The 14,382-nt window shown below is 50.3% G+C and overlaps 7 protein-coding genes across 7 annotated transcripts; 3 read left to right on the forward strand and 4 right to left on the reverse strand.

Moving 5' to 3' along the window:
• Positions 1-43: 43 nt before the first annotated feature.
• An08g05760 (uncharacterized protein) lies at positions 44-3,758 on the forward strand (the record flags this gene model as incomplete). The annotated part of the gene is made up of 3 exons (XM_059749084.1): positions 44-95; positions 181-3,027; positions 3,094-3,758. 3 exons carry the CDS (start codon positions 44-46, stop codon positions 3,756-3,758), a joined length of 3,564 nt encoding a protein of 1,187 aa, XP_059604062.1.
• Positions 3,759-3,797: 39 nt separating this feature from the next.
• On the forward strand, positions 3,798-4,185 carry An08g05770 (hypothetical protein; the record flags this gene model as incomplete). The annotated part of the gene is made up of 3 exons (XM_059749085.1): positions 3,798-3,912; positions 4,036-4,110; positions 4,154-4,185. 3 exons carry the CDS (start codon positions 3,798-3,800, stop codon positions 4,183-4,185), a joined length of 222 nt encoding a protein of 73 aa, XP_059604063.1.
• A 332-nt stretch (positions 4,186-4,517) lies between these two features.
• An08g05780 (uncharacterized protein) lies at positions 4,518-6,839 on the forward strand (the record flags this gene model as incomplete). Its single annotated transcript, XM_001392658.1, has 4 exons — positions 4,518-5,027; positions 5,094-5,730; positions 5,794-6,691; positions 6,764-6,839. The coding sequence occupies 4 exons, from the start codon at positions 4,518-4,520 to the stop codon at positions 6,837-6,839; spliced, it is 2,121 nt and encodes a 706-aa protein (XP_001392695.1).
• A 436-nt stretch (positions 6,840-7,275) lies between these two features.
• An08g05790 (uncharacterized protein) lies at positions 7,276-10,400 on the reverse strand (the record flags this gene model as incomplete). Its single annotated transcript, XM_001392659.3, has 8 exons — positions 7,276-7,683; positions 7,740-9,505; positions 9,562-9,639; positions 9,709-9,812; positions 9,867-9,928; positions 9,991-10,026; positions 10,090-10,102; positions 10,222-10,400. The coding sequence occupies 8 exons, from the start codon at positions 10,398-10,400 to the stop codon at positions 7,276-7,278; spliced, it is 2,646 nt and encodes an 881-aa protein (XP_001392696.1).
• A 385-nt stretch (positions 10,401-10,785) lies between these two features.
• An08g05800 (hypothetical protein) lies at positions 10,786-11,605 on the reverse strand (the record flags this gene model as incomplete). The annotated part of the gene is made up of 3 exons (XM_059749086.1): positions 10,786-11,081; positions 11,168-11,315; positions 11,492-11,605. The coding sequence occupies 3 exons, from the start codon at positions 11,603-11,605 to the stop codon at positions 10,786-10,788; spliced, it is 558 nt and encodes a 185-aa protein (XP_059604064.1).
• Positions 11,606-11,609: 4 nt separating this feature from the next.
• An08g05810 (hypothetical protein) lies at positions 11,610-11,863 on the reverse strand (the record flags this gene model as incomplete). The annotated part of the gene is made up of 2 exons (XM_059749087.1): positions 11,610-11,695; positions 11,773-11,863. The coding sequence occupies 2 exons, from the start codon at positions 11,861-11,863 to the stop codon at positions 11,610-11,612; spliced, it is 177 nt and encodes a 58-aa protein (XP_059604065.1).
• Positions 11,864-12,829: 966 nt separating this feature from the next.
• An08g05820 (uncharacterized protein) lies at positions 12,830-14,232 on the reverse strand (the record flags this gene model as incomplete). Its single annotated transcript, XM_001392662.3, has 6 exons — positions 12,830-12,929; positions 12,984-13,222; positions 13,282-13,411; positions 13,480-13,608; positions 13,669-14,014; positions 14,106-14,232. The coding sequence occupies 6 exons, from the start codon at positions 14,230-14,232 to the stop codon at positions 12,830-12,832; spliced, it is 1,071 nt and encodes a 356-aa protein (XP_001392699.1).
• Between the last annotated feature and the right edge of the window lie 150 nt (positions 14,233-14,382).

Genomic DNA, 14,382 nt, shown 5'->3' on the forward strand with positions numbered 1-14,382 from the left:
GTTTTATCTAGCATACTGTGATCAAATCGCATACGGACTCAAGATGGAAGGGATTGAGACTGTGGATGTCAGCTGGCTGCATCACTCGCAAAAAGGTAAGCCGGACATCGCTCAATTGTGCGTACCCTCTCCTAACTCGACCGCAAGACCATCTGTCCCGCTGTAAGTCGGCATCATCAGTGGTTAGCGATAAGTCTGTTGCGGATTCAGATGCCACAATTGCCCAAGAACGAAGTCTCGAAAAAACAAGCACTACCGATAATACCTCTTCAGCACCAGCCCCCGTCACTCCTACTGTATCCAAGGGATCGTTACAAGAAGATGGTGCAAAGGCCACGAAGGAGGTCAAAAATGAAGACAAGTCTGTGGAGGGAAAGCCTACTGGCACATCGCCAGCTACTCCGAAAACCGCGCCTAGGCCGGTCACCGGAAGAAGAAACTCATGGATATCGAGCCTGAGCTCCAAGTTCTCCTCTGGCTCTACCCCGCCATCGCAGTCGAATATGAAGGCACAGCAGAACCCGAAGGCAAGTTCTCCTGTTTCGAAGATGGACACCCATAATCCTTTCGGTGCGGCCTATTCTCCAAAGGACAAGGAAGAGGAAAGGACGAATGAGAACAGCCCTTTTGCTTCGGCGTCCCCGAAGGGTCCTTCGTTTTTGCAGAGCGCCTTCCGAAAACTCTCGTCATCCGCATCTGGTGGCACTGGTAAAGCCGCCTCTACTGGGACGATCTGCCAACGTCGCGTAATGAATATTGATCAGGATCGAGATAGGTGCAAGATCCCCGATCTGAATCCTGCCAAACTGCGCCGTGTCGCTTTCTGTGTGGACGTGGAGATCGCTGGGATATCCTATCGAGAATCTGATGAGGACAGCCCCCCTGCGAGTAGTAGGCGACGTCCTGTCCCGGAGGTTAACAATCAAAAGTCCAAACGATCGCATATCAAGTCGAAAGAGAAGGATGAAGCTGCAGCGTTGAAGAATCCCCAGGCTGCAGTCTCTTCCAAGGACAAGAGTAGCCCAACAAATGGGGCGGACGGAAAGAGTTCTGGGTCACCAGAAACACCGCCAGCCGACGCGAACGCCAATGGCGAGGCCAAAGAGCCAACACGAAAGCAGGAAAAGAAGAAGAGGTCAGAAGAAGAGAGGCGTGAGCGGAGGGAAAGAAGACGCAGACAGGCAGAAGCAAATGGCTCCATACCCATGCAACTGACAGCTGACGGCCAAGAGTATGGCTGCCGAACACCTGCGTCTAACGCAACCCGTACTAAGACACAGAGTCATCCGACGACAGATCCTGTCCGGATATATAGACGCTGTTGTCAATTGCGCGAGACGCCCGTGCTCAAGCGGATTGTTGACGAGATCTCATCACCCTCTTCCACGTTAGCTGAGTCTCCAGGAACTGTGGCTGTACTTGACCTCAGCGACTTTCCTATGACGGCCGAGGATATTGCTACTTTTTGCGATTGGCTCGCTATTGTACCCGTTCGGAAGCTCATCATTGAAAGATGCGCATTGAATGACGACTCGGTGCGATCTATTCTTGCTGCACTTCTTTCTACTAGAACTGTGGAACAGATAATGCAGCGGCGTAGGAAGGGAAGAAAGGCCGAGGTGGTAACTTCCGAGAAAGAACAGCGGTTCAGCGTCGTTGAGAAGGTATCGCTAAAAGATAACCCCAAAATCGGACCAGAAGGATGGCGTCATATCTGCCTATTCGTTCACCTTTCAAAATCTCTGAAGGCGATCGACTTGTCGGGCATTCCTCTTCCCAGGACATCCATTCCTGTCAATTGCTCCAACAAAGGAGCCTCGCAAACCCAAAACGTCACCAACGTAGCGACCCTCTTCGCGAATTCGCTTGCACAACGCTTTGGCGGGGACCACCTCGAAGAATTGCTGCTGAGCGAATGCCGACCTACGACCGAAGATGTGAAGAAAATCTGTGATGCAGCCACAACCCTTGGCTTGAGGAGGCTTGGCTTCGCCAACAACGAGCTGAGCAGGGAAGGCTTGGAGCACATCGTTGGGTACCTCAAGGCAGGGAAGTGCGAGGGGCTAGATCTGGGTGGGAATCCCATTCAAGACCAGCTGGACTTGATCATATCTTCTTTCACGGATGATCATCCCCTATATGCTCTTAGCTTGGCCGACTGTTCCCTCACACCTTCTACTGTCTACCCCTTGTTCCAAGGACTGACAAGATTGCCGGACCTCCGCTTTGTTGATTTCTCCCACAACCCAGGTCTTTTCACAATGCAGCCCGATGCGCTAGCAACTTTCAGACGATTTCTTCCCAAGATGCCGGCTCTCAAACGCATCCATCTGGCCGACGTCAACTTGTCTCCTGACCAAACCATTGCTCTGGCTGAGGTCCTCCCCGAATGTCCCAGCTTATGCCACTTGAACATCCTCGAAAACCCAGCCATCACCGCGTTGGCATCTGCAACGGACCCTGCCAATCAAGAAGAGGCCTGCGCTGTTTATGCATCCTTGATGGCGGCAGTTCGTGTATCCAGAACGATTATAGCCGTGGAAATAGAAGTTCCAACTGCCGAAAACAACGAGGTTGTGAAGGCTCTGGCTTCCCAGATAGTTGCCTATTCTCTCAAAAACCTGGAGCAAGGTGCCATAGCAGCAGAATTTTCCGATCCAACAGATTTACCAACGAGGTCAGCTGTCCATGTTCCGGAGATCTTGCAGCATATTGTCGGCCACGGTACTGGAGATGAGGTGGAGGAAGACGACGAGGCTGCACCCGATGAGGACTATGTCATTGGAGGGACCGGCGTGGTTAAAGCTCTCGGTGTTTGCCTCGGTAACGTGGATCGCCATATGCCAGGAGACCAGTCCGGACCCCCAAGTGGCACAACTACACCCAGGCATAGAAAGTCCAGGTCCTATGTCACCAAACGACCCCGTGACATGTCCAAGAATTTGTTGGAGTCGGCACGTAATATCCGGTCGCGAATCCAGTCGGCCCTTGTGCGCGAAGATAAGGCCGGCAATGACACCAATTACCGTATGTTGTTTCACTTACTTCCCCCCCCTTCTTGGGTGGTGATGCTAATTAACTTTTCCACTGCAGGACGTCTTCAATTCCTTGACTTCACCTTACAGCGCATGATCCAACGATTTGAAGACGAGTATCCTGAGACCCGCATCATACCCCAGTCCGTCCCATCGTATGCAATTCAGGATACTAGCTCACAGGGTTCTAACGACGACGGATGGAACGGGCCTGTGTCCGACAACACCCAGCTGAATGGTACCTTCAATGATGCTGAAGCCGTGGCAGATGACGAGGAGGAGCAATATGCCGTCCGACTATCGCGGTCAAGCTCGATTACGTCCCTTCATTCACGCGCCATGACCTCCGAGGAAGGCCATATTCACCGTCTCGGACAAAACATTCGGCGCGATTTCCTCCGACCTTCGTTCGATCAGGCCGACGATGATATGTCGGCATTCTCGTTTGACGAGTCTCATATGGCCGCCTTACGTGATAAACTTGATCGTCTGCAAGAGGAACAGACCCATTCACCATTTGAGAGTGTGGATGCGGACAAAGCACTGGGAAGTCTGGGTACCACGGTGGAGGAGTTGTGGGCCGCTCGTAAGAACGATGCGGAAACCTTTGAGAAATTCCGGCAAAGCCAGATCGCTGCGCAATTCAACAGTGGTAAGAGGACATCGTCTAGCAGGAGCAATGGGAACGACGATACCGAACCAGATCAGCAGGCTTCTTTCTAAGTTGGAGCCTGAGTTGGCTGGGTTGATCATAGCCTACTTATGGCTTTTGTTAATACCTACAGATGCTTTTTCCCTCGTCTAGCTGGCGACGGGGCTACTATTTCTGAATGGACGGATGACTGGGATCTCTGCCGGCAGAGGATGGCCCTTGTTTGTATATAAGTCACCGACGAGCGTGACATTATTGTCTGTATTTTAATCTACTTCGCATATGCGATGCGTATCTGCGGTGGCAATCTCCTTTCGTTTCACCAATTGTTTGCTTTCACGTTTGGAGGGGGGAAATCTGGGCTAGGGGTGAGCAAAGGCGTTGGCGCCGAAGGTGCATGGGCGAATCTGGAGCATAAAGGAGGTTAGGTATTACGGGATGAAATGAGGCGGGTTGTTGTTATTAGGGGATGAGTTATTAGCGATGGTAAACGAGTGATGAATCAATCAATTTAAATCAATCAATAAATAGTTAGTTACATGGAGTTGTAAACAATTCCCCGCTTAGATAAGGCAGACATCCTCGGCAGGCCCCGAGAATCCGGGGAGGGAAGGAGCCCCCGGGCCTGTTCACATGTCAAGCCCCCATCCAATCCATCCATCGTCATCCCCTCGCTCGTCCCCCCCCCCATCATATCTCTCTCCCTCTCCCTCTCCATCTTCCTTCTTCTCCTTCTCTTTGTCTCCCTTTCTCTCCATTTATCCTCCTCACCGGTCATGTTAGCCGTCATCGACTTCGGCTAACTACACTTCCGGATTTACGTCGCAACTATGGCTGCGCAGTCCAAGTTATTTCCGCCCGAGAGGTCCATCCGACACCTCCTCTCCCGCCTGGCTGCCACCTACCTCCGTCATCGTAAACAAATATCCCGTACTGTGTATCTAGCCCTCTTCGCTGCCCTTGTGAAACGCGTCCATAATGCCATCTCCGAGCAAAAGGCCGCCTCCCAGCACCAGGAAGAACTGCGCCGGCGCCCTGGAACCAGTAGTCTTGGCGAAGGCGGCGATCGTCCGCGCAAAAAGGTCGAAGTCAACCGGGAGTTCTTTCGCAATCTGCTTCGTCTATTGAAGATCGTGATCCCCGGTTGGCGGAGCAAGGAGTTACGGCTACTCTTTGGGCACAGTGTCTTCCTGGTGCTGCGGACACTGCTGAGTCTGTATGTGGCCGAACTGGATGGCCGGCTGGTTAGCAATCTGGTGAGAGGGAGAGGCAAGGATTTCTTGCTGGGACTGGTATGGTGGATGATAGTTGCAGTTCCTGCGACATTCACGAACTCCATGGTAAGTGGCTTTATAATCCACAGATGAGAAAGGACCGGGAGCTAAGTCCCTTTGGTGTTGCTATAGCTATCTTATCACCAATGCAAACTCGCCCTCTCTTACCGCAAGCGCCTGACAGACTACATCCATGACAAGTATTTATCGAACATGACGTTCTATGCAATATCCGCTCTGGATGATCGGGTTAAGAACCCCGACCAGCTTATCACCGTAGATGTCTCGCGGTTCTCCGACAGCCTAGCAGAGCTGTACTCCAATCTGGCCAAGCCAATCCTCGATATGGCCATCTACAACTACTCTCTCTCCAAGAGTGTGGGCGGAGAAGGCCTATTCATAATGAGCCTCTTGGTGCAATTGTCCGCCAATGTCATGCGAGCCTTGACGCCTCCATTCGGCAAATATGTGGCCGACGAAGCCCGCCTGGAAGGCGAGTTTCGGTTCTTGCACTCGCGTCTGATTGACTACAGCGAAGAGGTGGCTCTATATCACGGTCATGAGGCAGAAAAGGATACCTTGGATAAGGGCTACTTCACTTTGATTAAACATGTGAACCGCATTCTTCGCAGACGCTTGTACCACGGATTTATGGAGGACTTCGTCATCAAGTACTTCTGGGGCGCCTTGGGATTGATCCTCTGCAGTATTCCTGTCTTCTTCCGTATTCCCGGCCAAGTCACTCAAACCATGGGCGACCGTACCGAAAGTGAGTATTTGAACCCAGGCTATAACCCTATACATCAGCATGACGACTGACATGCATCAACAGGCTTTGTTACAAATCGGAGAATGCTACTTTCTTCCTCAGACGCCTTTGGGCGCCTAATGTTCTCCTACAAAGAAATCTCCGAACTAGCCGGTCACACAGCCCGCGTCTCCTCTTTGCTAGAGGTTATGGACGACCTCTTAGCCGGCCGGTTCGAGAAGAAGCTGGTGTCTTCCGCCTCCACAGAAGAAAACACAGCCATCTTATCGGGCCGTGGAGTTGTCGAGGAAAGTGATTCCATTGAATTCACCGACGTGCCTATCGTTTCACCAAACGGCGATGTTCTAGTCCGCAAACTGTCCTTTACCGTACACCCAGGCGACCACCTTCTGATTGTTGGACCAAACGGATGCGGAAAGTCCTCTCTGTTCCGCATCCTCGGCGGCCTATGGCCTGTCTACGGAGGTCAAGTCAAGAAACCCCGATTTGACGACATATTCTACATCCCTCAGCGCCCGTATCTTTCGCGAGGTACACTTCGCCAACAAGTTATCTACCCAGACGGTGTCCGCGAAATGCGCGCCAAGGGTGTTACCGACGATGATCTCTACGACATCCTATCAGTTGTGGAGATTGCTTCCGTCGTTGATCGCCCTGGTGGGTGGGACGCCGAGGAGGAATGGCGCGATGTCCTATCCGGCGGTCTGCAACAACGGATAGCCATGGCTAGGCTATTCTATCATCGGCCAAAGTTCGCCATTTTGGACGAGTGCACATCCTCTGTGACTCTGGAGATTGAAAGAGTCATGTATGAAACAGCCAAGAAGCTAGGTACTACGCTGATGACTGTGTCCCATCGACGGAGTCTTTGGAAGTATCACAAGAAGATTCTGCAGTTTGATGGACAGGGAAGCTACATCTTCACTGGCCTGGACTGGGAAAGGAGATTAAAGTTGGAAGAGTAAGTTGCTTCGCTCCGAGTTGTTTTGGCGGCTGCATCATGGGAATTGAGCTAACGCTGCGATTCTTACAGTGAGAAGGAGGAGCTGGACCTCCAACTTCGCATGGTACCAGAGTTGCAGAGGCGCATGGCTGAATTGAGCGCTTAGGACTATGATTTATCCATGTCCGATTCTTTTGAAGGAATATAGAGTATATATGGGGCTTAATGGTTGCCGTCGCAGTGTCACTCGCCGTGCAATAGTTGCGTTATGGTGTGCGTAGCGCGTCTGAGGCAACTTACAGGTTCAATATGAATGTAGAAGGCGTATGAAATTTGTAAGAACAGTTAGTTGCATAGAATATAGCTGTATGACAATTGCTGATCCAAACAATTAGTTACTGCCGAGTGAGTGAATGGCTCCGTCATAAGCATCTCTCCTCTCTTCATCGGACAGCATTACGAGTGTAGGATTCATGTAATACTAGAAGCTCAATATAACTCGCCAAGAGGAAAGAAAAGCGAAAAAGTGAAGCGGGTGACGAAAAGGCAAACTGAAAAGGAGAGACCAGACGATGCAAAAGTCCAACTTCAATCGCCACCGTCTATTTCTCCACATCGAGGGGCTCTACGTTCCAAATGCTCTCAGCGTACTCATTGATCACGCGGTCCGTCGAGAAGAAACCCATGCGTGCCACACTGGTGATGGACTTGGCTAACCACTCCTCGCGGTTCTGGAACGACTCATCTACCAAGTCCTGCGTGGTGATATACGAATTGAAGTCGTCAGAGACTAGGTAGTAATCTCCGTGCTCAACAATAGAGGCAATGAGTGCAGAGAAGTTGTTGACATCACCGAACATGCCGCCACGGATTGCATCGAAAACTTTAGCCAAGTGAGGATCGAGCTGGAAATCGCCGTAGAGATGTCGGTGACGAAGCTCTTCCACATCCTCTGCTAGATTTCCAAAGAGGAATATGTTCTGCTCCCCAATTTCTCTGGTAATCTCGATCTATAAAGGGGTGCTGGTTAGCATCGGCATTACGCACGGGAAAAAGGGTCTCATACGTTAGCACCGTCGCAAGTTCCAATGATCAAGCCGCCATTCATGACAAATTTCATGTTACTAGTACCGCTTCCCTCGGTACCAGCTGTAGAGATGTGCTCGCTGATATCAGACGCTGGGCAGATAATTTCGGCCTTGCTGACGTTGTAGTCTTCGATGAAAATCACCTTCAAAAGGTCACCAACTTCTGGGTCATTGTTTACCACAGATGCGACTTTGTTTATGAGGTGAATGACGGTCTTTGCCATCCAATAGCCTGGTGCTGCTTTGCCTCCAAAAATAGACACGCGCGGCAGCGCCTTCTTTTTCTCTTCCGCGGACATGGACTTGATCCTCAAGTATCGGTGGATGACACCGAAGATGTTAAGCTGCTGCCGCTTATATTCATGGATACGCTTCACCTGAATATCAAACAATGCCTGTGGATTTACACTGTATCCGGTAGTCTCCTTGATGTGTTTAGCCAGACGGATCTTGTTCGCGGTTTTAATTTCGGCCCATTCACGCTGGAATGCCTTGTCATCGACGAAAGCCTCGAGCCGGTCTAGAAGTGTCAAGTCAGTTAAGAATTGATATCCTCCGAGCCTGGAAGCGATTAGATCAGACAATCGTGGGTTTGCCTGGTGTAGCCAGCGACGTGGAGTAACTCCATTGGTGACATTAGTGAACTTGTCCGGGCCATAAATTGTGACGAAATCTTTGAAAAGGGTGGTCCGCAATAGATCTGAGTGTAATTCTGCGACACCGTTGACTTTATGGGAGCCAATTATCGCGATGTAAGCCATTCTCACCATCTTGGGGTGGGACTCTTCAATGATCGACACCCGGGACAGTAAATCTCTATCTTGAGGAAAGTTCTTCTCGACATGCTGTAGGAAATATAAGTTGATGTCGAAAATAATCTGCATGTGCCGTGGTAGCAGGTTTTGCACCAGCGGGACAGACCACTTCTCCAAGGCCTCTGGCAAAACCGTGTGATTCGTGTAGCCAAAGGTCTTGGTCACAATATCCCACGCCTCGTCCCACTCGAGACCTTCTTTGTCAATCAAAATGCGCTGCAGTTCAACTATAGCCAGGGTTGGGTGAGTGTCATTCAATTGGATGGCAACTTGGTCGGGGAACTCGCTCCATGCTCTCTTGGTCTTCTTGAATCTCCGGACAATGTCGAACAGAGAGGCAGCACACCAAAAGTACTGTTGTTTTAATCTCAGCTCCTTACCCCTGTCAAGGTTGTCATTCGGGTAGAGCACCGCAGAGATGGTTTCCGCACGTTGTTGCTCTGCGACAGCACTTTCGTAATCGCCAGCGTTGAACTTCTGGAAGTTGAACTCTCCGCTGGAAGCCTTGCAAGACCACAGCCGAAGGTTATTCGTGGTCCGCGTGCCATAGCCTGGGACAGGAACATCGTATGCCACTGCTTGCACGGTTTCGCCGTCTTGCCACGAGTGGATGGTTTTACCATTCTCGTCCTGGTATTTCCTCACCCAGCCATAAAACTGGATATCGACGGTTATTTCGTGCCGAGGGAACTCCCATGGGTTGAAGTCAAGCCAGTAGTCGGGGACTTCCATCTGGTACCCATCTACAATTTCCTGCTTGAAAATACCATAACGGTAGCGTAGACCGTAACCCCAGGCTGGATAGTTCAATGTCGCCAGACTATCGAGTAGACACGCAGCCAAGCGTCCAAGACCCCCATTTCCCAGCGCAGCATCATGCTCCTGGCTAATGACATCTTCGACTCGGAAGCCAAGATCCTTCAAACCCTCTTTTTTCATAGAATCAGTAAAATGTTTTGAGCAATCTTTTCCCCAAGATTCCTACCTCTTGCAACGTCCTTCAAGCCGACATTGAGCATAGCATTATCCAGAGCTCTGCCCATGAGGAATTCGAGCGAAAGATCTGTCCAGGATTGTTAGTATTACGACAATCAAGTAAAATATGGTCTAAGTAGTTCGAAATGTCACTCACAATACACCCGCTTCTGGTCAGCAGAAGCCTGTCGCTGTTGCGTCTTATTCCATTCGATAATCAAGCGATCTCGAAAGGCTAGGGCGGTCCCAGAGTATGCGGCCCTAATTCGTCAGTCACTTGCGTTCCCTAGCGCTGTCCAACAAGGGTCAATATACAATTCATCGCAGTTGTACAGGGAACGAGCCAAAGTAGTTTCAATGTGGCGGACCAGCTCATCCTATTCACATAATAAGTGAAATGCTCGACTCTATCAGCACGGTTCTGTGTTATCCAACTTACTTCGAACTCTTCTTTATTAGAGAATCCATTGGCGGACTATAACAAACGCAGGCTTAGCAAGGTGATATCAGGTCTAAAGCGCGTCATTGATTATCCTACGTGCTTCCGCCATCTAAGAGACAATGCAGGTCAGCGATACTCCCATGGTCGTAGAACATCAGACAAGCCTGTAGCTATGAAGAGCTGGAGGTATAGTCTATGACAAAGGGTTGGATGAAAATGGGTACTCACGCCTCCCTAAGATGCTCGGGAATACTGGCTTCGACGCTTTTGATCTCTGCGGGTCCGAAGCCAGTGAAGGTCCGCCTGTGCTTGGGACGACTGAAGCCGGGACCAATGGGCCCCTGAAGCTCGGAAACTGGAGCTCCAACCGAAGGCTTTCTTTCACGACGAGGCTGTTCCGAAGACATTGTAGCTGAACAAGCGTTGAGGTGGCAGAGGCACTAGTTCAAGAAGTCTATGGCGGATAGGTCAATAGACTAGCCAACTATTTGAGTGTAGGGCATTCGATAACAAAGAAGCCTGAACCAGGGAAGCGCCTCGAATCCTATAGTAGTGGAAAAAGGCGAAAGAAAAAGGGGGAAGCTGAGACTTGGGAGGGAGGAGGGAGAGGACAAAGAAGAGGAAGGAAGTGGGAGGGGGGTGGGAACGAGGTATTGTAAGTAGTACCCACGGACTGACTGACTGACTGACTATACTTCACTATAGTAAGAATCAAAAGTAGCAGACCGTGACTTCTCTCCCTTCCCCTCAACCAACTGCGTCACAAGGGGTGTCTAACTCGCAATGCTGGGATCAAAGCAGGGCATGCGAGACTACCCGGGAGGGGTAATATCGAAGTCTGGGATCGCAGTTGGCGATAGATGGGGGATCGAACAGGAATCCGGAATGGGGGATCATACGTTTGTCCCCCGGTTTCTCATGCAATGTCGTGCGAGGCAAGTGTCTAGGCTTCCATGGAACTCCAACTAGCTCAATCGCAAATTGAGCAGCGTAACTGGGCAAAGCCCCAAGCTGCCGTGTAGCTCCCTGGATGCTGGACCAGCATTGGATGAAGGGTGTGTTGACTGACGGATTGTCCGGAACTGGGCCTGAACTCAATAGAAGTCACGACGTTTCCTTGGATGAGGGGTTTTAGGCGACAGAGACAACATGAAATAATCCATCGCTGCTCCACCACCATCTCGTTCGTCTGACTGTCGCCGTCTGGCCTGACCGGAGCTGCCGCTATGACGCATGGTGATCGCTGGGAAGTTCTCACTAGTTGGAGGATTGACTCTGAGACTTGGTGACTTGACTGTGTATTGATACCGTACACGAGTCCTCTTGTCTTAGAATAACTTACTCCTCCCAATTGCTACTTTCCTTTGATCGCCAGAACTATTACAGAGGTGAAACTACCTTTGGGATCAATCTACATGTGTTTGTTCCTTTTTTTTTCTTTTCTTTTCCCTCTTGATTGCATCTTCCTTTCTACAGAGTACAGCTCTTTCAATCTAACCGTCCGCCGCCGCAGCTCAGTCCTCCGGGTCCAGTCCATCTCCGGCCTCATCCCCACCCCCGCACTGCAACCTTCCTGTCCGATCGGCGGGTCATCAACGTCCTGCCCATCCATCATCTCATTCGAGCGCTAGGATCGACGGTCTGAGCTCGAAGAACTCCGCGCGAGCCATGCGTTTCCCATGACCCTCGCACGGTGCAAGCCCTCTCCAATGTCCCCTTGATTGGCTCCATGAACTAACTAAAGGAACCAAGATGAGCGGCGCTCGTAGCTTTGCATACCTACACACGCCCGGTAAACAGCGCTGCGACTTGCCTGGCCCACTTCTAACCACCGGCTAAGACGGTGGTTGTGCCTGAAGGCATTGGCCATGACTGGGCCTTTGCCTAGATATGCTCGCCTTTTCGGGCGGGTAAGAGAACGTCAAAGGAAGCAGCACCGACTTCAAGACAGTAAGCAGCACGCGTTACAGCATCATCTGATGGAACCACTCCGCTCGCGATGGGCAATATCGCTGTACAAAGGGCACGGTGGCATTTCATGGGTAAGAGATCAATTGCATGCATAGGATCGCTACAACAAGCTGCGTGGTATAGACGGGACGAGAGCAACGAGGAAAGTAAAATGCCGAGCAATAGCATAGAAGATTAGGATAGTGTGTAAAGAGAGATCGCCATTAGATGCAGAGTCAAAGATCATGGGGAAAGAAACGAAAAGGGTTATAGGAAATCCCCGAGGCATGAGACAGGATATCAGAAGGCTTTGCGCAGTCCACGTGCAAAGAAAGTAGTGCCAAGGCCAGTAGCTTGCTGTTCCTGGTCTTGAAGATGTTGAGCTTATGGATTGATGGTCAGCCCGAGAAGTTGGACGTGGACTGTTATGGCCGATGCAGATAGAAAAGCCCCAAGAAACATATCATCCTGAAATGATCACAAATGAAAAAGAAAAAAGAAAATTGACACCATGCCACAAATTCCAATGACCATGAACCAACCCAGCGCCAGGCACATTGAACTGTGAGGTCAACTTAGCACCGTAACGCCGATGCCTACCGACTGAACACAATGTGGTGAAACAAATGAACAAAGAAAATCGAAAGATAACGAACGCCAAAGCTGCGAATAGGGTGCAAATCGGAAGGGTCGAGGTTTCAGAGAGAAATGAGGTTCGTCAGTAAGACCGGGGCCGGAAAATTGGACTAGTGAGAGGGCAGATAGGTCGGCCTCTACACAACATAGGCAATCGCCAAAGTGGAGAATCTCGGTAATGAGCGGACATTGTCATCGAGATGGAAGCCCCCCTAAACCGGGTCTGGTTGCTCATCGAACGATGGCTATTTCACAGAATACCCGAATCCTTGAGGGCATTTTGCAGTATTGTTTCCTTTACAGCGGCAAATACTAGACGGATATTCGTCGTGTCGGTGGCCTGAGTCAGACTTGGTGGAGAATTAGTGATCTATACAACACGAACAAGATTGATCAATACTTACTGAGGGTAGAGATTCAGATGCGCTCTGTTGACTTGATTGAATCTCCAAAGAAGGTACTTGGCCGCCCGATTTACGTCATTACCGCCTGAATAGTCCGGAAAGTAATGGTTCAATGGAGACCGAGGAAGCTTTTGTTTGAAAAGATCGACCTTATTCAGGAAAAGAATTATGCTCGTTCGCATAAACCATCGAGAATTAACCACAGAATCGAACAGGACTAAGCTTTCCATCATGCGATTCTGAAACCGAGATCAGCAGGGCGCATAGGCAAGGCGATTTGGAGTGCTCAGAGACATACCTGGTTGCTCTCCTCCAGTAATACTTGGTCATACTCACTCAGCGCCACGCAGAAGATGATGGATGTTACGTTTTCAAAGCAATGGATCCACTTCTTCCGCTCGCTCCGCTGGCCGCCAACATCAAACATACTATGTGACAAGTCAGAAAGTGGTCGATGAAACAGGGGTCGACCCTTCAAAGAGAGGACAGATCATACTGTATGCTAAGTTGGCCCATTGTGAATCGCGTCTCATATATACCTGTCGTTTTTGTTCGCGCGCGGAGTACATCATTCACGTTAGGTATGTAATCCGGGGAAGCTATCCGCTTAGCTTCCTGAAAGAAACTAGAAGGACTCGGTCAGCGGCTGCGCTTGTGGAAGGACTCGATTGACGCAAGCACTTACTATGGCGCAGAATCCATCAGATAGAATTCGTTCTGATGCTCCAGCACATTGGAAGTACAAGGATCGTTCCAGAGATACGTTATCGCATCGCCGACCTTGGAATCCAGGGGTATATTGGGATCAGGGTCAATGTTGTAATCGGAAAGGAATTGGATGTAGTCGCGGACTTTTTGACTCGAGGGTTCTAGTGAGAACTGGTGATAAGCTGCTATGAGAGATTTGGTACAATCGAGGAGGTTCTTGTAAACTGTCAGGCGATATAAAGCCAGCTCTTCGACTGTGTAGCCATTTTGGTGGATGATTTTCATTTGCTTGACGATGGTCGACTTGCCGCTCTCTCCAGAACCTACGATCAAAACAAGAGATCACAGTTAGCGAGAGTTGACCTTGAAAGCCCATCGACTCCTGTATAGCCGGATGAGCGGATTGCAACCAACCAAGTAATAGGATCTTGCACTCTCGCCGTAGTCGCCTAGAGTCCTCTTCTAGTTTTCGGTCGATTGCTTGGCTCCTCCGCTTCGACTCCGCATCTCCTGTCGCCTCCGTACTCACACACGAACCCATGTTCTCGGTATGATTCCCAGACAGCGGAAAGCTAACCCATTAGCTGCCTGCGGAAGGATACGGCATCAACCTGTCAGGACGCTGAGACCCGACGCCGACGGGAGAAGCGAATTCCCAGACTAGTGGCAGCTCCAACGACCAAAACAGACA

Source organism: Aspergillus niger (genome assembly GCF_000002855.4).
Source record: "Aspergillus niger supercontig An08".
Lineage (NCBI taxonomy): Eukaryota > Fungi > Ascomycota > Eurotiomycetes > Eurotiales > Aspergillaceae > Aspergillus > Aspergillus niger.